Here is a 21,037-nt window from a genome sequence, read left to right on the forward strand (position 1 = left end):
ATGGCCTGGTGAGAAATCAACTGGGCAGCCCCGGGAAGCGGAGTGGGAGAGAGGTCCTAAAAGATAAATCATTTTTCTATACACCTTATCAGCTGTCCACATACTATATAATTTATTTATTTCGCTTTTTTTAGTCTGCCTTGTTAAACTAGAAGTAAGCTCTGTGAGGACAGGGATTCTTGTCTTCTGTATGCACTAGTTATTCTCAGTGCCTAAAACTGAGCTTAAGGATACACGATCGAAAATATTTTTTGAATAAATAAATTAATGGTTTTCCTAGGTCGTGGGAAACACCAGGGCACCATGGGAAATTGAGTCCGCAACCAAGAAATCATTAAAGACAATCCACTTTCAAGCTTCCCTGGGTACTGTCCTAGGGCATGCTGGGAAATAAAGTTTGCCGTGCAAGAGTCATGGTAGTGCGTTAACAAACTAAGGCACTGTGGGAAATGTAGTCCGCAGGACCATGACCCCTAAAGACAACAGGCTCTAAGAAGGGCTCCAAGGCACCCAAGGAAATCGGGATCAAGGGAAAGAGAAGTTCAGAGTTCCTATTGGTAACCCCTGGGTCACAAGGGGAAAGGAACCCAAGGGGCGGGTTCTACAATGACAGCGCCCTCAGAGGCTTCACTGTTCCGCCCTTCCGCGGCCACGCGGGGCCGTGGAGCACGCTGGGAAATGTAGTTCGCAAGGCATGCTGGGATTTGAAGTCCAGGGCTAGGTGTTCCAGTAGGTTTGGAAGGTGAAATACCTTATAGTACAGCCAAGGGATAAGCACACGTTAATCCTCACTTTAAATGTCCTTCACCTGAATCCAAATTGGGAAGATGCCAGGAACTTTGAGACAGGAACACAGACCCGGAAAAATCATACAGGAAAGTACCAAAATCTGGACAGAAGCAACAGACTTTTTTTCCCCAAGGGATACTGGAATAGCCCACCCTCTCTGAAGTCCTTGGCCTTGTGCATAGAAATAAACTACAAATCTCAGGAGGCCTATCCCTAGTTCTGATGGCTCTTGAAATGTGTAGTCCCTGAACTCCCACATTTTTTATACACATAGACACCAACCCCCTTACCCCCAGGAAGGTAAAAAGTAAATCTTCAGTGTGTTATTGTGGGTGGTTGTGGTTATGTGTGTTTCAGTGCCTGTGTATAATGGTAACACATTTTTTTTTTTTTTTTTTTAAAGATGACCGGTAAGGGGATCTTAACCCTTGACTTGGTGTTGTCAGCACCACACTCACCCAATGAGCTAACCGGCCATCCCTATATGGGATCCAAACCCATGGCCTTGGTGTTTTCAGCACCACACTCTCCCAAGTGAGCCACGGGCCGGCCCCTAATTGTAACACATTATAATTGTGTATATTTGTGGGCCGGCCCCGTGGCTCACTCGGGAGAGTGTGGTGCTGAGAACACCAAGTCCCTGGGTTCGGATCCTATATAGGGATAGCCGGTGTGCTCACTGGCTGAGCATGGTGCAGACCACACCATGCCGAGGGTTGCGATCCCCTTACCAGTCATAAATAAATAAATAAATAAAAATAATTGTGTATATTTGTGACAGTGTCTGTGGCTGGGTGTATGTTATTTATGGGTGCTTGTGTTTATGTTTGTGAATGTTCATGTAATTATATCTGTATATTTTCATGACTGCGATTATTTGTGGGAGACGCAATTTGGGATATCTACTTAATGCACCCAGCGAACTGTGGGATGTGCTCCTACTCTAAGTTCTATTAGCAATCTTTACATTGGCTGCTATCTTTGAACTTTAACCTCTTTTTAAACATTCTATTCTATGGTTAGAGCACAGCGTTATAACACCAAAGTCACAGGTTAAGATCCTTGTACAGGCCAGCTGCCAAAAACTAAATAAATAAATTATATTCTACTGCAATGGTTAAGAATTCCAGCTCTGGATTTGACGGTCCTGGGTTTGAATCTTGTCTCTGTCCACTTCCTAGCTCTGTGACCGGGGGTTAGTCTCTGTCTCTGCCTCCTGGAGTTGCTGAAGTGGTGTACATAAAATACCCGATAGGTAGAATGTTGGGTGTGTACATGTGTCTTCATATTCCACTTGATAAAATTCTCTCCTGCCCTTTTCTTTTCCATAGTGAAGGTTTTTTTCACTTCTCAGGCCTGCTGTTTTTTCTCAATGCTAACAGTGGAATTTCAGTGCTTAACCTTGGAACTGCAGGCCCTCCTCATTGCTGGCAAAAATAACCTCAGAAAGATAAGAAGAAAATGTTCCTTCTTCCCCTGTGACAGCAGAAAAAACCCTAGTCTACATCATAAAGATGGTTCAGATAAGGGAGTGAGCTGAGAATATCCACAAAAGTATCAAGTTGACTCTCCAGAGTGGAGACAGTGCTAAGACTATTATAAGCCAGTTCTGATTCCTGTTATTTTAAAACTGTCCTTAGAGCTGGCAGGTTAGCTCAGTTGGTTAGAGTTCAGCCTTATAACACATAACACCAAGGTCACAGGTTTGGATCCCTTTGCCAGCCAGCCACTACAAAAAAAAAAAAAAAACTGTCCTTAGAGTTATTTGCACAAAGGAACCTTTCAAATTTAAGAGGGAATTCTATTGTCCAAGACACCCCACGGCTTACCTGCCTGTGACCATCAACATACTAAAGTATTCCCTGGGCCCCCAGATTCACACCAACCGGAAGAACGGTTTGAAATTGTTAATCTTCCCAAGAACAGCATCCTCCCAAACATCATTTTCGGACATGGGCACAGAAAGAAGCCCTCCCTCAGATGCAGTGTCAGGGGCCACAGTGATTACAGAAAAAGATTTTATCCCAGTGTGTAGAAACAGATCTTCTAGGTTTGTTGATATATCATCCCTGTTCCTGCCCAATGACTGCCATGTGCGTCCCTTTCTCTCCTTTTCCATATGGTAGTCGTTTATTGTTATACTTATTAATTTTCCCTGTTCCTTCTCTACCATTGTTGATGTAGGGAGAGAGAACTTGTCTTTATGTTTATAGGATGCCAAACCATCTGGAGACACTTCCAAGCCTGACTAATAGGTCTAGTCCAGTCCCCAAAAGCCCCGTCTGACCCCCCAAGAACCTGGGCTATTGTCCTTGGGGAATGAGTGAGTGTATTCCATGTGCAGGATCTGAGTACTTGCGTTGGATAATGAAAGGGGTGAATTGTGTCAGAGACTGCTAATTTTCTTCCCATTACTATTGTCTCCCTCAGTAATAAAACCCTGATTTTGTTTGGGATGCCAAAGCACACAGCAAACCAAAGAATGAGCCAGAGATCCCAGTCTCCTTTGCAATGTGAGGAAGCCAATGAGATGTTAATGGACTTTGTTGGATGGGGCTTCCGGAAAGGCTTTGCAAAGAGGGAGATTCAGCTGAGGGTTGCGCATTTCTGATCTCACCTTCAGCTGTCTTCCTTCCTGGAAAGCGGATGTGATTGCTAGAGCTCCAAAAATTATATTGTGCCCAGGAAGTGACCTTGTAGATGGAAGCCAAGCAGAAAGGCAGAAGGAACCTCAATTCTTTAATTTTTATTTACTTTTTTTTTTTTTTTTTAAGATGACTGGTAAGGGGATCTTAACCCTTGACTTGGTGTTGTCAGCACCACGCTCTCCCAAGTGAGCTAACCGGCCATCCCTATGTGGGATCCGAACCCGTGGCCTTGGTGTTATCAGCACCGCACTCTCCCGAGTGAGCCACAGGCCGGCCCAGAACCTCAGTTCTTGATGGGAGTTTGGATCTGCCTTTCCTGCCCTAGACTGCCTACCACCACCCCCTTTTATCTTTTTTTATTGATATGTAATTATTGTCCTATCTCCTGTCTTTAGGTTACATGTGAGGAAAAAAATCTCAATTCATCAAAACCATTGTTATTTTAGGTTTTTCTTACTAGCAGCCAAACATAACTTCTAAATGACATGGTCAACCTAGTACTGGCATTATAATGAGGAGGGATCTGAGTCAAGCCATAGAAACATGAAGAGGCACGATGGGATGACCACAGAAGATGAACAAAACCCTGGGAGCATAAGGTTAGGCAGAAACTTATGAAAGAACATCATGTAGGCCCCTCATGAGAATGAAAAACATAGGAGACCACATGGAGAGAGGTCCCAGCCATCTCTCTGGTGACCACCATAATGGGGACATCATAAACCAGCCAGCCAGCGCCTGTTGACCCACCAGAACACTGCAGATGCATGAGCAAGCCCAGCCAGACAAGAAGAATCCCCAAGCTGAGCCCAGCCCAAATTGCCAACCCACGAAATCGTAAGTTAAATAAACAGTTGCTGTCTAAAGCAAACTGATACAGGCAGTCACCTTCCAAGAGGCCTTTGTGCCTGATGATTGTGAGATATTCTGCCTGTGATCAAATGTGGTGGACAGAGAAACAGTAATTTTGACGTACCTTGTGGCAGAGACTGCTAGTTGTCCCCCGATATTCACTGTCCCCTTCTTTCTCAACACAATAGAATCCCCTAGTTTTACGCTGAGTTTAGCACCGACACCTAGAATAATGTTTACATCTCCCAGCATCCCTTGCAAGCGCGTATGGCTATGTAATTAACTTTTGCCAATAAGAATGAGTAGGAGTGAGCATTTTATTCCTTTCATTTTACCCCATCTGCTGTCTGAAACAAAGGCTGATGAGAACTATCTTACCCTATAGACAATGCCAACACCCTAGGGCTGGTAGCTACACAGTATAAGGAGTTGGGTCCCAGACAACTTTACAATACAGAGCCTTATCCCAACTCATACTTTTACATGTGGGAGAAATCAACTATTGTCTTAGTTCATTTGGGCTGCTATATATGGGTAATTTATAAACAATAGAAATTTATTGTTCTCAATTATAGAGGCTAGGAAACCCAAGATCAAGGCCCCAGCACATTCAGTGTCTGGTGAGTACTGGCTCTCTGCTTCAAAGGTGGGGTCTGCTTGCTGTATCCTCACATGGCAGAAAGGGGAAAGGGGCTCCCTCGGGCCTCTTTTACAAGGGCACTAATCCCATTGATGAGGGCTCTGCCTCATGACCTAATCACCTCCTAAAGGCCCCACCTCCTAATACTATTACATTGGTGATTAGATTTCAACCTATGAATTTGGGGGGGACACATACATTCAAACCATAGCAACTATCTTGTCATTTGGAATTTGGAGCCCAGTAGGCAGACCTACGTGGTCACACTAATATAAGTCCCAAACTGAAAGTCACAAAGGTAGAGCAACAAACAGTGAGTAGGAATTTGTCACTGAGCTGATTCTCATAGGCAACTTTGCATATCCCTTTTTTGTTTGATTTGCTTAAGCATTTCTTAATTCAGATATACTTCACATGCCATAAAATTTACCATTCTAAAGTACAATTTAGTGGTTTAGTATATTCACAGGTTGTGCAACCATTCCCACTCTTTAATTCCAGGACATTTTCACCACCCCAAAAAGAAACACTATTCCCTTTAGCCACTGCTGGCCACACCTCTCTCCTCCCAGTCACTGGAAACCACTTATCTACTTCCAGCCTCTATAGATTTGCCTGTTTTGGAAATTTCATATAAGTGAAATCATATAATATGTGACCTTTTGCATCTAGCTTCTTTTACTTAGCATAATGTTTTCAAGATTCATCCATTTGGTAGCGTGTATCAATATTTCACTTCTTTTCATGGCTGAATAATATTCCATTGTATGGATATACCAGCATTTGTTTATCCATTCATCTGTGGATAGACATTTGGGTTGTTCCTACCCTTTGGCTGTTATGAAAAATGCTGCTGTGAACAGTCATGTACAAGTTTTTGTGTGGACCTAAGTTTTTGGTTCTCCTGGGCATTGTTAATTCTAGGTGTCAACTTGGTTAGATGAAGGAATGCTGAGAAACCTGGTAAAGCTATCTTTTTAGATGTGTCCATGAGGGTGTTTCCAGCAGAGATTAGTATGAGAGTCTGAGTGGCCTGGGTGTGAAAGACCCACCCTCAGAGTAGGTGGGAACCATCTAATCCACTGGGGGTCTGGAGAGAACAAAAGACAGAGGAAAGAGGTGAAGCTCTCTCTCTATCCACTGGAGCTGGGATACACTCTTTTCTCCTGTCCATGGACATCAGAGCTCGAGACTCTTCAGCTTTTGGGTTCCAGAACTTACACCAAGGACACCATCAGCTTCCCTGGTTTTGAGACCTTTGGACTTGAACTGAGCCACGCTACCAACATCCAGTTTATAGACGGCCTATCGTAGGACTTTTCTTCACAGTCCCATGAGCTAATTCCCCTAATAAATCCCTCTCATATAATTATAACATATTCTATTGATTCTGTCTCTCTGGAGAACTCTGACTAATACAGGCATATACCTAGGAGTGGAATTGCTGGGTCATATGGTAACTTTGTTTCACTTTTTGAAGAACTGGCAGACTGTTTTCCAAAGCAGCTGCACCACTTTACATTTCCACCAGCAGCATGTGAGGGTTCAACTTGACATATTTTAATGACTGTTGAGGACTCCCCCAAGCAGTAGCTAGTTGGTGATAATAAGTCAGTTAGCCACGATAGACCAGCTGCATATTAATAATAATAGCATCACAGAACTCGGCAGGTGCCTGCAGGGGGAGCATTTATTTCGAGCTACAGATAGGACAAATACTCTGATGGCTCCCGGTTGTCTCAAGGTGGACCTCAGTCCTGGCGTTCTCACTTCCAGCGGCCTCCAACGCGACCCTTCCCTGCCCCCTTCCGGCTGTAGGAGAAGGAGGTGGTATCAGGAAGGGGGGACCTCTCCATCCTCTGAGATGAGCCCCAGGCCACCCTCAATTTGGAAAGCCCATCCCCCAAAATATCAGCCCTCCCCGCCCAGGGAAAGAGGTGGGCAAAGGCGTTCAACTGCTGTCTCATTCAGATTCAATGACTGGGGAGGTGTGGTCAGCGGTCAAAGGCCTCATTAACACGTGGGAGGTGATTCTTGTGGGTGAGTGCAGGATGTTCACGCAGACACTGATAAATGTTTGTGAGTAAGGGGCAGGGTGGGGACAGGAAGCGGTGAGTGGGTCATCTGAGAGTGGCTAACATGCAAGAGGGGCCAGGGGAGGCTGGGGTGAAAGAGACAGAGGAAGAGATAGAAACAGAGAAGAGAGAGAGGAGAGAGGGAGGCAGGAAGGGGAAGAGAGAGACAGAGGGAAGGGAGGGAGATAGAAAGAGACACTTGGGAGAGCGTGGTGCTGACAACAGCAAGTCAAGGGTTAAGATCCCCTTACCGGTCATCTTTTTTTTAAAAAAAGAAAAGAAAAAGACAGAGAGGGAAGAGAGAGGGAGAGAGAGACCAAGCAAGAAAGCAATATTTAGAGCCAGTTTTCTCAGCCATGGCACTATTGACATTTGGAGCCAGATCATTGTATGATAGGGGCTGTCCTGTCATTGTAGGACTTTGAGCAGCCTCCCTGGTCTCACCCACTAGATGCCAGTAGCCCCCCTCTAGTTTTAACAACCAAAAACATTCCAGACATTGTCAAACGTCCTTTGGGGAACAAGATCACTGCCCCCCATGCTGCCCACAGTGAGAATCATAGATTTAAAGGGACATAGAAAAAGGGACTGAAACCTGAGAGACAGAGAGCAGAGAGAGAAGGACAGGGAATGAGGGGAAAAGACAAGAGTAAGGGACAGATACCAAGAGGGGGTGGAGGACGGGATCTCACAGAGGGAGGGAAAGGGAGGCCCTGAGAGTCAAAGGGAGATGTATGGGGGGAAAGCAGGGGCTCAGGGCCCAGTTCACACTTACAACTTCTGGGCGTGGCTGATGCGGTTGTACAGCACATTGATCTGCAGAGGCAGAAGGGAGGTGCTGGGACAGCAAGTGAGGATGGGCCGCCCACCCCCAGCCTAGCCCGAGCCTCCAGCAGAAATGGGTCCCACCTCATATTTCTGCTGCTTCAGCTTCTCCATCAGATCAAACTTCTCGGACTCCAGCTGGTGGATCCAGTTCGACAGCTCCTGGGCCTTCTCCCTGGCAGGGCAAGAGGGCTGTGATGGAGGGGAGCCAGGCCATGCCTTAGGCCCAGAGATGGAGAGAGACTTGGGTTAAGGGAAGTGTCCAAAGCCACACAGCAAATCTCTTGAGTTCAGCATTGTTGGCACCATTCTGTTAATATTTGAGGGCGAGAGTTTTAAAACCTGTGCCTACTTTCTCTATATCTAAAATGGAGATCTCATATTTCCCCAAGATGTCATGGTTAAGAGCCCAGACTCTGGAGTCAGAAAGCCCTGGTTCAAATTCCAGTTCTGCCGTTCTCTGGTTTATGACTACAGCTAAGTGACTTCCTTTAATTTTATTTTTTATTTTTTAATCTTATTTATTTTCTGGTGGTGTTGTTGAAGCATAATTGATTGTACATATCTGTGGGGTACAGTGTTGAATATCAGTACCTGTGTGCAACCTGTGATGGTCAAATCAGGATAGTTAGTATATTCAACATTACACAATGTAATCATTTTTTGTGACTTCCTTTAGAATCCTGTTTCCTTCTCTAAAAAGTATAGAAATAAAATTGTGGGAGATAAGGCTGATTGCCTACTTAATAGCCCTTCTCCCTTTCTTCTTTAGAAATAGAGCCTTGTATAATAAGGCCCAGTTGAAAAGCTACTTTTCTCAATCTCCCTTGCAGGTACAGGTGGCCAACGGGATAAGAGTAGGTCATTGAGTGGGGCTTCCAAGAAAGACTTTGTGGCTCTTTTCTTGCAATTTCTGTCTGCTGCTTGGGTCACACATGAGATGGCTGGAGCTCCTGCAGTCATATTGGACTGTGAGGTGATTTTGAAGATGAAAATATTGGGCTGAAAGTGGTGGAGCAGAAAAATAGGAGTCTAGGTCTCTGGTGATTTTGCAGAGTTGCCACACCAGCCATGGACTATCTATTTTCAGTTTTTTTCTATTTGAGAAACAAAACTTCTGTATTTTAGGCTACAATAATCAGAACTCAGTTACTAGAGGCCAAGCTTATTCTTAACTGACTGCATTGAGCTGTTGTGGAATGCAATAATGCATGCAAAGTGCCTGGCATATAATAAACACTCAATAAAGCTAGTTGTTACTATTCATTTTATTATTACTATCACTCCTCGATTTATTTCGTCAGCTAATGGCTTTCAAATGTCCTCTCCTCTGTGGTGTATTTTATTTAAAGATTTTATAGCAACTCATATGCCTTTAGTTTCTCCTATCTAATAAATAAGATTTAAGTAACTTAAGATCCTCAAAAAATATTGGATCCAAATTATGAGTGGGTGTGTGGCAGGGGACAAGAAAAAGGAAAAATGAACATTGACTACAGGTTATTTTATGCCAGGCCTTGGGAGAATACTTTACATGAATCGTGTGCACAGGAGGGAGGGCACAGAGCCAGCTCCAAAGGCTTCCAAGAGCCGACTGTGCACATCTTTTCCCAATTCCACATTCAGTGTCCTCACATTGGCTATTTGAAATCAGCATTGTGGGAGTACTTCCACCATGGAAATGGGCAAGTGCTAAATCTAGACTTTTCTCCCCCTGGAGGGCCGGCTTTTAAACATTTACAGTCAAACCACTTTACAGCACTTTGTAGCAAAGAGTACAGGCCACTGCACTTGACTGCCTGGGTTCAAATCCCAGCTTTTCCACTTGCTAGCTGTGCAACCCTGGAAAGGTTACTCAACCTCTCTGTGCATCAGGTTCCTCATCATTAACATAAGGAAAATAATAGTAACTACCCCATAGGATTGTAAGCCCACCAGAGGAGGCTACTGCAGTTATGATTATGATTATGACTATGATTATCATCTCACTGGCCTTTCACATATCTGAGGTAGATTTTGTTATCATATCCTCAATTTTTTTTTTTTTTTTTTGGTCCTTTTTGTGACCGGTAAGGGGATCGCAACCCTTGGCTTGGTGTCGTCCTCACCGCGCTCAGCCAGTGAGCGCACCGACCGTCCCTATATAGGATCCGAACCCACAGTGGAAGCGCCGCTGTGCTCCCAGCACCGCACTCACCCGAGTGAGCCACGGGGTCGGCCCATCATATCCTCATTTTATCCATAAGGAAAAAGAAGGCCAGAGAAGTTAAGTAATGTCCCTACGGTCACACAACTAGTAATTGGTAGAGCTGGCACTGAGCCGTGGGCAAGTGTCTTCAGAGCCTGAGCTCCAAACTTTATCACTGTGCTGCCTTTGGAGTGGTAGAAGTTTCTGATTTTTTGCCCCTGTCCCAAGTCAGAGGACAGCGATATGCAGATGAGGCCCCTGAGGGAAAGACTCCCAGCACCCTTCCCTCTTGTTGCTTATCATGAGATGCAGGCTGTCCTGGTAATGGGATGTGAAGGGGAAGAGAGAGTCCCATCAGGCAGTGATGCAGCTGGAGATTTTTCACCAGCATGTGTGGCTTTAATTTAGGTAAAAGATAGGGCCCATCCTGAATTCCCACAGCACATCATAATTTCCTAAATTTGGGGGAGCCATATGTGTCTGGCTTCCCTACCACAACCCATATCACCGGCTAGACTCTACAGGTTACGGCAGTCACAAAATGTGGGTCCTATATCAGTGACATGTTTCACAGAGGAAGCAGCAGGGGCCCAGAGAGGGGGAGCCACTTGCCCAAAGTCACCCAGCACCGGGGCTCAGACCTGGGGCATCCACCCGCCCAGACCTGGACGAGGGTCTTCTTATCTCCATCTCACGACCTGGCCCTTCCAGCCCTGAACCCCCCACCCCACTTACCGGAGCTGGTCTTCCCCCAAGTAGTCAATGTTCAGAGGCTTTTTACGCTCAGACAGGATCCGCACTTTCATCTCCCGTCCTGTCTGCCGCTTACCACGCTTCTGTTCTGCCTGAGGGTTGTGAAGGGGGCATTGTGAGCTGGGGGAAAGACCCTCCAGACCACTCCCCATGTAAGGACTCAGGGGGCTGACCTCGTGGCCACCACTTCCCCCAGATCTAGGAGTCCAGGCCCAGCCCTCCCTCCCTAGACCCAGGAGTCCAGGCCTCCAGTCCCTCCTTCACCAGAAAGCAGAGTATAGGCCCTTGATTCCTTCCTCCTTAGAACTTAGGCCCCAGCAGGTTGCACCCACCTTCACCAGATAACCCCCAAAGTGGGCTCCCATGTTGGATAGAACCTTCTTCTTTTTGGCATCATCCTCCGCCCGCTTCTTCGCCTCTTCCTCTTCCTTCCGCATCTTCTCCTCCTGTGGGAAGAAGGGGCTTAACCTCACGGGCTCCCCTTCAGAACTGAGGGAAGAAGCAGCCTGAGGTGGAATGTGGGGGGCTCGGTTCTGCGCTCAGTGGAGCTGGGGCTCGGGGATTCATAAGACCCAGTGCCCAAGAGGCCAGGGGAATATTAGAATTGGCAGAAAAGTGTTCGGGGCCAGGCAAGTGGGTGGAGGATGAAGAAGGGGCTGGCCTTCGCTGACAGTGACGCAAGATGGCAGCCACCACGGGCTTGGGAGGAAAAGTCCTTCGCAATTTCTGACTGTCAGGAGAACTCGAAGAAGGCCAGAAAGGAGTAGGAAATAATACAGTTAGCTGGGGTCTAGAAGATGATGGGGACATGACACTTACAAGATGGACATGGATGATAACTGGGACTCCAAAAATAATGTATGAAAACCAAGGGCCAGCCCATGGGTCACTTGGGAGAGTGTGGTGCTGATAACACCAAGGCCATGGGTTCAGATCCTATATAGGGATGGCCGGTTCGCTCACTTGGGAGAGCGTGGTGCTGACAACACCAAGTCAAGGGTTGAGATCCCCTTACCGTTCATCTTTAAAAAAAAAAAAAAAAAAGTATGAAAACCAAATATACAGCCTTAAAATAGAATGTGGACCTCAATACCCAGAAGCACCTCCTTTTGTAAGATTTGTAGCAAAAATTAATATGAATGGAGTTAATAGTTCTAATGGAGTTGTGGACCCAAGAGCCATATCAGTTCTAGCAAAATTCATACAGCATCAAAGTTGTCCTTCAAGAGCTTCGGCACCTAATGATGTCTACAGAAAATATGAAACTCCCTTAGCCACCTGAAGGACAGTGTTACAGCAATTAATTTTTTTAAAAAAGAAAGAAAGAAAAACCACAGGCCCTTCCCCTTCCCCCCGTTCGATATAAGCAGTCTTCATTTTCCACAGTAGCAAATTTTCTAGATACCTCTTGTAGACCTCAAAGTACTGGAAAGGAAGCTGTCATTCAAAGGCAATTTGTCTTAAGGTACTGCAAGTGATACTAATATCATTTGATACTAATTTGAAGTACATAAATTGTTCTATAACAACAACAACAAAAAAGAATTGGCGAAAAAGCAGGAGTTCCCCTCCTGGCCTTTCTAGGCCTAGTTGTATAACCACCTGAAAGTCCCTTTCCCTCTCTGGGCTTTAGTATCCTTCCAGCAATAGTAAAATATGTGGAGAATGGGGCCATGCTTGCTTTTTCTGCATCCCTCCAGCCTGAAATGGCCAGTGGTGAACTTTGCTATGTAACCTCAGTTGTGTTACTAAAGTTCTCTGGGCCTTGGTCTCCCTTGGTCTCATGATATGAGAAGGTCTGTCCTCAGAGGGTCTAAACTGGTAATGGGGCTAGGGGTTTGGGGCATTAAAGAGATTGATGGCCTGAGCCTGAAGAGGGGGTTCTAGAATGTTTAGTGAGTCACCACAATGTTCCAGAAAGTCTGCATTGCATGTTCCAGAACTAGTGGCTTGTCTAGGCTGAAACTCCTCTCCCCACTGAAAGGCTGGTGAGATGGTCATGATGCTTTTCTGTACATCCAGCATTCTCTACCTGAATTAGTTTCCTGTTGCTGTTATAATGTGCAAAGTTAGTGCCTTAAAACAATGCTATCTTACAGTTCTGCAGGACAAAAATCTGAATGGGTCTCACTGAGCTAAAATCAAGGTGTGAATAGACTGGTTCTTTCTGGAGGCTTTAGGAGAAAATCTATTGCCTTGCTTTTTCTATATTCTAGAGGCCATCTGCATTCCTTGTCTCGTGTCCCCTTCCTCCATCTTCAAAGGCAGCAGCATAGCCTCTTCAAATCTCTCCGGCTCTGACCCTCCTGTCTCCCTCTTATGAGGATCCTTGTGATGACATCAGGGCCACCCAGATAATCCAGGACAATCTCCCCATCTCAAGATCCTTAACTTAATCACATGTGCAGAATCCCTTTTGCCATGTAGGGAAATGTACTCCCAGACTCTGGGGATTAGGACGTGGACATCTGTGCGGGGCCATTATCCTGCCTACTCCCATTCTTTAAACACGGTACAAGTGGGGACCCACTCCTTGATGCCAAGGTAGGTGATGTTCCCAAGGCCTAAACCATTCTAACCACTCTCCCCCACATAGCCAACGATCAGCTCCAGCTCCATGGTGGACAGCCTGAACTCATCCTAGGATTTGTGCAAGAAACAGAGAAAAGAGGAGCTTAAGCCAGAGCTGCTGGTGATCAGGGAATGGGGTGTCCAGGAGGGTGACCCACATTCCAGTTTGCCTTGGACTAATGGGAATGCAGGATTTTCAGAGCTAAAACCAGGAAATTCCCAGGCAAACTAAAAGGAGTTGGCCAGCCCAGTGTCCACAGAAAGGCAGGCCAAGGTTTGGGAAGAGAAAAGCTCCCTCCCTGTGCCATCATTTGAGTCCTTTGATCCAGCCATGCCTGAAGCAAGCCAAGCCCCAGACTTTTCAGTTAAATGAGCCGACAAAATTATCTTTCCGCTGCATCCAGTTTGGGTTGGAGTTCTCTCCCGTACAACAGAAAAATCCTTGAATAATGCGTCATGTGGACTTTCGCAGGACCACAGAGAATATCAGAAATTGGGAACGGAACATCCAGATGAAGCGACGTTCGGGCTCCCGGGGCAGGCAGGCACGCACCGCCAGCTTAGCCTGACGCTCGCGCTCCTTCTCCGTGCGGAAGCGCTGCTGCTCGGCTCTTTCCGACCGGCGCCGCTCCTGCGGGAGGGACAGGAGTGAGGGTGTGCAGAGATGCTGCCCCTGACGGGGGATCATTCTCCGTGACTCCCAAGACCCAGGGAGTGAGGGGAGAACGTGCGGGAACCAGGACTCCCCTGACTCACAATGCGGTCCTTCAGCGCAACGAGCTCCTCTTCCTCTTTCTTCCTCTGCTCAAAATGCACGTCGATGAGCGTCTGCAGCTCCAGCAGGTCTTTCTCCATGCGCTTCCGGTGGATGTCCTACAGGACAGAGAGGGGGACCAGCCCTGTGAGACCGCTGGAGAAGGCACCAGCTTCTCTCAGTGCCTCTGGGAAATGTCAGGGTTTCCGTGTGCGGAAGAGGAGCCCGTCCCAGCAAGAAGGGATGGATTTGACAGTTCACTGTGATGTTTTCCAGCAGATGGCAGCAAAGCATCGTGTTCTAACAATAGTCAACTATTATAAGGCCCGGCTTCCAAAAGAAGGGAGTAGGAGCCCGGGACCAGACCCCGCTCCCACAACCAGGCACCCGTGCCAGTGCCTCAGGGCCTTCCCTGGGACCCAAGGCATGGAGAAGGGGACCGGACCCCCCCTCCCACAACCAGGCACCCGTGCCAGTGCCTCGGGGCCTTCTCTGGGACCCAGGGCATGGAGAAGGGGACTGGACCCACCTCCCACAACCAAGCACACCATGCCAGCACCTCGCGGCCCACGCTGGGAACCGGGGTATGGAGAAGGGGACCGGATCCCCCTCCTACCACCAGGCACACTGCACCAGTGGCTTGGGGCCTGCTGTGGACCCGAGGCATGGAGAAGAGGATTGAAACCCCTCCCACAACCAGGCACACTGCGCCAGTGCCTTGGGGTGTGCCCAGGGACCCAGGGTAAGGAGCTGGGGACTGGCCCCCTCCCACAACCAAGCACACCATGCCAGCACCTCGGGACCCACTTGGGGACCCAGGGCAAGGAACCGGTGATCGGACACTCTCCACAATCAGGCACACTGCCAGCACCATGGAGCAGGCCAAAAACATCTCCTCCGTGTGGGTGGTCCACCACAGCCACCACGATAACATGGCTGCAGTGAAGGTGGCTAGACGCCACAACCACCACGCAGATGGTCCGCCAGCCACTGGAGTGAGTTGACACAAGGAGAGTCACCAGCAGAGACAAAGAAAGGAGGAGGATGTCTGTCTCCACAGGGCCCATTTCATAGTGACAGAAGAGGCATCTGCTCTATGATTGTGTTGGGGGACCTGATCACACCTCTCAGCATTGGACAGATCATTTGGGAAACAGATCAACAGAGTAACCATGATTCTTTCAGAGGGTGAGAAGAAATCTAGGGTGATTAGAGGAGGGAGGGGGAGAGGAAGAGGGACGGGGCGGGATTGGACAAGGGGCATAAAGAATAATTACAATTGGTAACAATATATATGCTAGTAATACTGATTTGATCAACATATCTCAATGTTGGACCCCAAAAATATGTATAATCAATTTTGATTCAATAAAAATTTTAAAAAGAAAAAAAAAAGAAGGGAGTAGGGAGAGGCGGTGTGTAAAGAATACAAAAGAATACAGAGGCACTCGTTGTATTAGAGAATCAAGTCCACCAGCCAAATTATCCTACTGTTATGTCCTCAAAACTAATCTTAGAAAAAGATAAACTTAATCAGTAAATTTACCCTGCAAGGTGGAAAAGCCTATGTTAAGTTTGATTCACATAAAGAGGTTGCAAAGAATTTGTTATTATATAAATGTTACAGGAAATATGATCAAAGGTTTTAATCTTTTCTTGACTTCCTCCTGAACGCTTACATCTTAGCAAGTGATAAACATGATGGTTTAAAAGCCTAATTGTGGGTAAATGATTGAGGAACAGATAAAAATATTAATATCTACTGTTTATCACCATATTATATGAAATAGAAGTGACCATCCTTGAAGAAGTATTTGACCAAAAAAAAAAAAAGAAAAAGAAAAAAAGCAATATCTGTCATCTATAAATTGTCTTGTTCTAAAGAAAGCAATTATGTTCTATAGATATATAAGTAAGTTATTTCATACCAAAGAAAGGAGGGGGGAGTAGGGAAGGGTGCCTTTTCCTCATTGGCACAAAGGCTCCATAAGGACTAGCAACTGTGCCTGGGGATAAGATATCTGTTACTTACATCGAAGTCAACACGCTCCCCTTCTGGGATCTTTGGGGGGATCAAAGGAGGTACCACAGGACGGCTGAATGGACAGAAAAGGATTAAGACCATTAGTAGTCTAACTTCCCAGACCGAACTCCAAATCTGTGCTGTCCAATGTGGTAGCCACTAGCCACCAGTGACTCCTGAGCCCCTTACACACCAGATTCCAAGACTCAGTGCAAACAAAAGAATGTAAAATATCTCACTAATAGTGTTTTATATTGATTTCATGTTGAAACGGTAAAACTTCAGATATAATGGGTTGAATAAAATATGCTATAAAAATTAATTTTACCTGTTCCGTTGTACTTTTAAAACTGGGGCTAGTAAAAAATTCAAGCTACACATGTGGCTCGCGTTATATTTGTATTGGGTGGTACTACTCCGGGGGTCAGCCCTCAACCCTCTCTGATTTCCTGCCACTGGGAGCTCCTACTTCCTTGGAATTCTCTCTTTCCTTGGTTTCTCAGACAGCACTTTCTACTGATTTGCCTCCTACCTCTCTGGCTGTTCCATCTCCTTGACCCCTGGTGAGTTTTTCTTTCCCCTTTTCTTCATTCATAGGACACTCTCATGATCAATGTCATTCACCCAAATGACTTCAAATATCACCAGTTACTGAGGTCTCCCCAACTCTGTCTCCAGCCTAGACTGTCTCCTTAGCCTCGGACCCAAGTTACCAGATGCTTCCGGAATATTTCCCACCTTCCCACACACCATGTCCCCAACGGAGTTCATCAACTTCTCCAAGATGGAGGTGGCCACCATCCATTTGGTTCCCCAGCCCAAAGACCCTTGGGAGTTGTCCTCACCTCCTCCCTCCCCTTATCCCAATAGCTCATCAATCCCCAACTCCTGTCCCCTTTGCCTGGTAACCTCTCTCAGTCTGCTTCCTCCTTTCTACCCGATGGCACCTTGCCCCAGCTCAGGCCTCTTCCCCTTGCACTTGTACCATCATATCATACTCCTCTCTGGCCTCTCTGCCTCCAGCTTCTGGCTCATCCTCCTTTATGACTCCAGATGGACCTTTCCAATACCCAGATCTAACACTGTTCCTCCTCTGCTCAGAATCATTTTTTCCTTGACTCCCCACTACCCTTAAGACAAAGCCCAAGCAACTCACCCTGGCATTCAAAGTCTTTCTCCATCTGGCCTCAACTAACCTCTCCAGCTTCTCCTCTTCTCACTCACAAACACACGCAATATTTCCTGGTTCCCTGGCCATGGCATCTCCTTTCGTACCCGTGGGTCTTTTCATGTGCAGTGCCCTCTGCTTGCAATGCCATTCCTCTGACATATTCCACCTCCCTTTCTCAGGTGGCCTCACCTGCTCCAACAAGCCTTCCCTGACCCTGAAGCACATTTGTCCTCTCATGTACTCCTGTGCTCTCTCACCCAGATCTGAGTTTATGCCTCCTCTGCTCAAATCCCTCCCATGGCTCCCCAGTGTCCTGGCCTCCACAGTCCCACCCTGTCTTGCATTCTACACTGCAGCCACAATGAAAATCATACCATTGCCCATCCAAGCACAGATCATTTCTGTTTCTAGTTTTTTTCCCCATACTCAGATTGCTGTCTCCTTGCAGCTCCAAGCTTTGCCCCAATATCACCTCCTGCAGGCTTCTTCTTGGCCCAGTAAGCTCTCACAGACTCCACTGGTCAGCTTAGCTTAGGATCCTCATTATTAGAATGAGCTATGTCTGCATTTGTTTCCTGGACTGGTCTATATCCAACCACCAGACTTTGCATATATCACATAGCCTTCTCTCCTACAATATCCCTTCTACCTTCTTCAGGTAGCAAAGCCCCCATTTCTCAGGACTTAGGCATCATCTCCCCTGGGAAGATTTCCTTGATTGCCTAAGCAAACATTAGGCCCCCTCCTGTGCTGCTCTGTTACCCTGGGTCTGTTTCACCAAAAGGGCAGATGACAGGGTCTGATCTGCCAAATACAGTAGTAAGTTCCCAGAAATGTTTGCTGAAAGAGGGAATAGGTTTTTTCTTTTAATAAAGATGACTGGTAAGGGGATCTCAACCCTTGGCTTGGTGTTGTCAGCACCACGCTCAGCCAGTGAACAAACCGGCCATCCCTATATGGGATCCAAACCCATGGCCTTGGTGTTATCAGCACCACACTCTCCCGAGTGAGCCACAGGCCGGCCCCTGAAAGAAGGAATAGTTGACTGTCATCTTTCATTTAATTCTCCTCCTCCTCTGCCTGTCTTGCACCCTATCACTGGAGGTGTGAGAAATATTTAGGAGAATGTGATTGGGACCCATCCCCCTCCTGTAGGAGCTCACCTTGGTTTGGGGCGCTCCTCTTCTGTTGGTGGTGGGGGATACAAAGAGATAATTAACAAGAGTTCAGGGGGTATGGAGGTAGGTCTGACACACCCTGGGGAGGGAACCCTCCCAAGCCTCGGCCCCCAGATCAGGGAAGGACTCTGGAGTCATGTTCTGGGGGAAAGGTATGGGGAGCAGAAAAGGGGGAAGGGAAGTCAGGGTGGCCATAAAGAAGGAAGAGGGTCACACGCATCAGATATACATTCAGAACTGGTGTGGGGATCCCCTCCGCCCACCTTTCTGAGAATCCAAGATTCCAAACCCCCAGATCCTCCTCCACTTATATACCCAGAGCTCCTTCCCTCTTCCATTAAGACCTAACAATACAGGAGGCCCCAATTCCCTTCACTCAGTGACACAGAGTTCTGTCCCAGTCCCCTCCCCCTCCAGGACACAGATTCCCAGTTCTAGCCCCTTACACAACCCTAAATTCCAAGCCCCAACCTTTGAATGTATATAGGGGAGAAAATTAACAGACAGGGTCGGGAGCGAAGATGAGAGGGGACGGAGTGGCGCCTCTCCGCAAACATCCAACCCTTCTGTAAGTATTCCTCCAAGCTGGGGAAGAAGGCTTGGGTGTCGGTCCCTTTAAGAAGGAAGGGAAAGGGTTAAAGCCACTGCGAGGCGATTTCCCTTCACGGCCACAAGAGGGCGCGGGCGCTCTCTGGGACTTAAAGGACCGGGCCTGGGGGCGGGTTACGGGGGTTTGGGGGAAGGATAACCGTGGAAGTCAGGGCCCGATGAAATCGGTCTCTGGAAGCGAAGCAGCCGCGGTTACCTCGCTCTGCCACCGGCTCCGGCTCCTCAGGGGCTGGGGAGGGGGCGGGGGGAGAAGCGAGGATTTGGGGAGCGAGGGAGGGGAGCGGCCACGCCCATCGTGGGAGTGGGGAGGAGGGGAGACACGGGAGAGGCTGTTAGAGGAACTGGAGCCGAGGCCATCGGGAGTCCCCCGTCCCCGCTAGGCCTCCGCCCCTGGCCCAAGCGTCCCCACATCCACCCAGCTCTCGGCTCCCGGGCCCCGCGTCCAGCTTTAGACCTCACCTTCCTCCTCCTCCTCTGCAGCCTCCTCTTCTGGAAGGAGATGGGGGCAGAGAAGAAAAGGCATTGGATACTGGGAAGGGGGTGCGAGGGGCCAGAGGCCCGCGTTTGAGTCTCACCTGGGCTGGGTGACCACTCCGGGCGTCACTTACAAAGGGCCACAGGGAGCTTTTGCCATGGTTGTGCGGAAATGGGACTGGGAAAGCTTCCAAACCCCGAGGGGCGTCGGGTCCGGGAGGGAAACCCCCTCTCCACGGCCCCCTCTCTCCCTCCCGCCCTCAAAGGTGCCACGCCTCCTCTCGCCTCCCATTGGCTAAGATCCGCGGGGGACGTCCCCACTCCTAAGGCCAGCCCACTCTCTGCTCACCTTCTGGCTGCTCCCTGAGGACATGGCGTGGGGAGAGAGAAGGGAAGAGGACATATATTAGATATACTGGGGGGTGGGAGAGTCTCTCCACTTCTCCGAGCCCCCAAGCCCTCCTGCCAGCATCACTCACTCATATTCCTGCTCTTCGGTGTCTGACATCCTGATGTGACCTAAGGACCAGAGAGAAGAGGCCCAGTGGAGAGGGGTCCCGAAGAAGAAAGGACTAAAGTCCGGACTCTTGGGTCTGAGGGAGGAGGGAGCTGGGGGCCCAGAATCCTAAGCCATGCAAGAGGACAGGGCATGGGAGGTGTGCTCTGGACACAGCCCCCAAGGCTGCAGGCCACGCCCCCTCACGCAGCTGTCATCTTTTGTCTTCTGACAGATCCACGGAAATTTGATCTCAGTTGGGATTAGGAGGAGATATTTGAGAAGGGACAGTGGCCTGAAAACAATAGCTGCCCCACCCCCAAGAGCTATTCTGGGGGGATGTCGTAGGTGGTGAAACAGAGGACACTTCCTAAGAAGGGATTTGGCTGGGGGGGGTGGGCTTCTGGAACAATTAGTCACACATGTCCCCTCTCCCACCCCCAACCCCTCCCCTTCGGCTGGTAATCTTCCCACCTGTCTCCTCTTTTCACCTTCACCCACATCCATGGAGTGGGGGGGGGGTGCATCAAGAGGAGCTTCTATCCATAGATCTCATTCTTTTTTTTTTTTTTTTTTTTTTTTTTTTAAAGATGACCGGTAAGGGGATCTTAACCCTTGACTTGGTGTTGTCAGCACCACGCTCAGCCAGTGAGCGAACCGGCCATCCGTATATGGGATCCGAACCCGGGGCCTTGGTGTTATCAGCACCGCACTCTACCGAGTGAGCCACGGGGCCGGCCCCATAGATCTCATTCTGATCCCTATTTAGAACCCCCCATCTCTGAGATCCCCCAAGTCTCAGGGTGCCCAGGTTAAAAGACCCCCAAAGCCCAATACCTACAGAATCTGAGACCCCAATTCTTGACAATCCAGATATGGGCCCAGACACCCTAAGACCCCCTCCTCCAGGTCTGGAGAATTCCTAAATTCTGAAATCTCAAAATTATGAGACCCCCAAAATCTTGATACCCAAACTCAGAGGCCCAGTTCA

The 21,037-nt window shown here is 47.9% G+C and overlaps 1 protein-coding gene and 1 pseudogene across 1 annotated transcript; one reads left to right on the forward strand and one right to left on the reverse strand.

The window, feature by feature from the left end:
• Positions 1 to 6,601: 6,601 nt before the first annotated feature.
• Positions 6,602 to 19,614, reverse strand: TNNT1 (troponin T1, slow skeletal type). The gene is made up of 10 exons (XM_063088940.1): positions 19,536 to 19,614; positions 18,453 to 18,474; positions 16,128 to 16,191; positions 14,098 to 14,214; positions 13,895 to 13,972; positions 11,103 to 11,216; positions 10,753 to 10,862; positions 7,914 to 8,004; positions 7,780 to 7,820; positions 6,602 to 6,741 (listed from the first exon to the last, which is right to left on the reverse strand). Exons 1-10 carry the CDS (start codon positions 19,597 to 19,599, stop codon positions 6,696 to 6,698), a joined length of 747 nt encoding a protein of 248 aa, XP_062945010.1. The 5' UTR covers positions 19,600 to 19,614; the 3' UTR covers positions 6,602 to 6,695.
• On the forward strand, positions 11,453 to 12,074 carry LOC134371967 (ubiquitin-conjugating enzyme E2 variant 1-like; annotated as a pseudogene).
• Positions 19,615 to 21,037: the final 1,423 nt, after the last annotated feature.

The sequence above is a fragment of the Cynocephalus volans genome, chromosome 3 (genome assembly GCF_027409185.1).
Source record: "Cynocephalus volans isolate mCynVol1 chromosome 3, mCynVol1.pri, whole genome shotgun sequence".
NCBI lineage: Eukaryota > Metazoa > Chordata > Mammalia > Dermoptera > Cynocephalidae > Cynocephalus > Cynocephalus volans.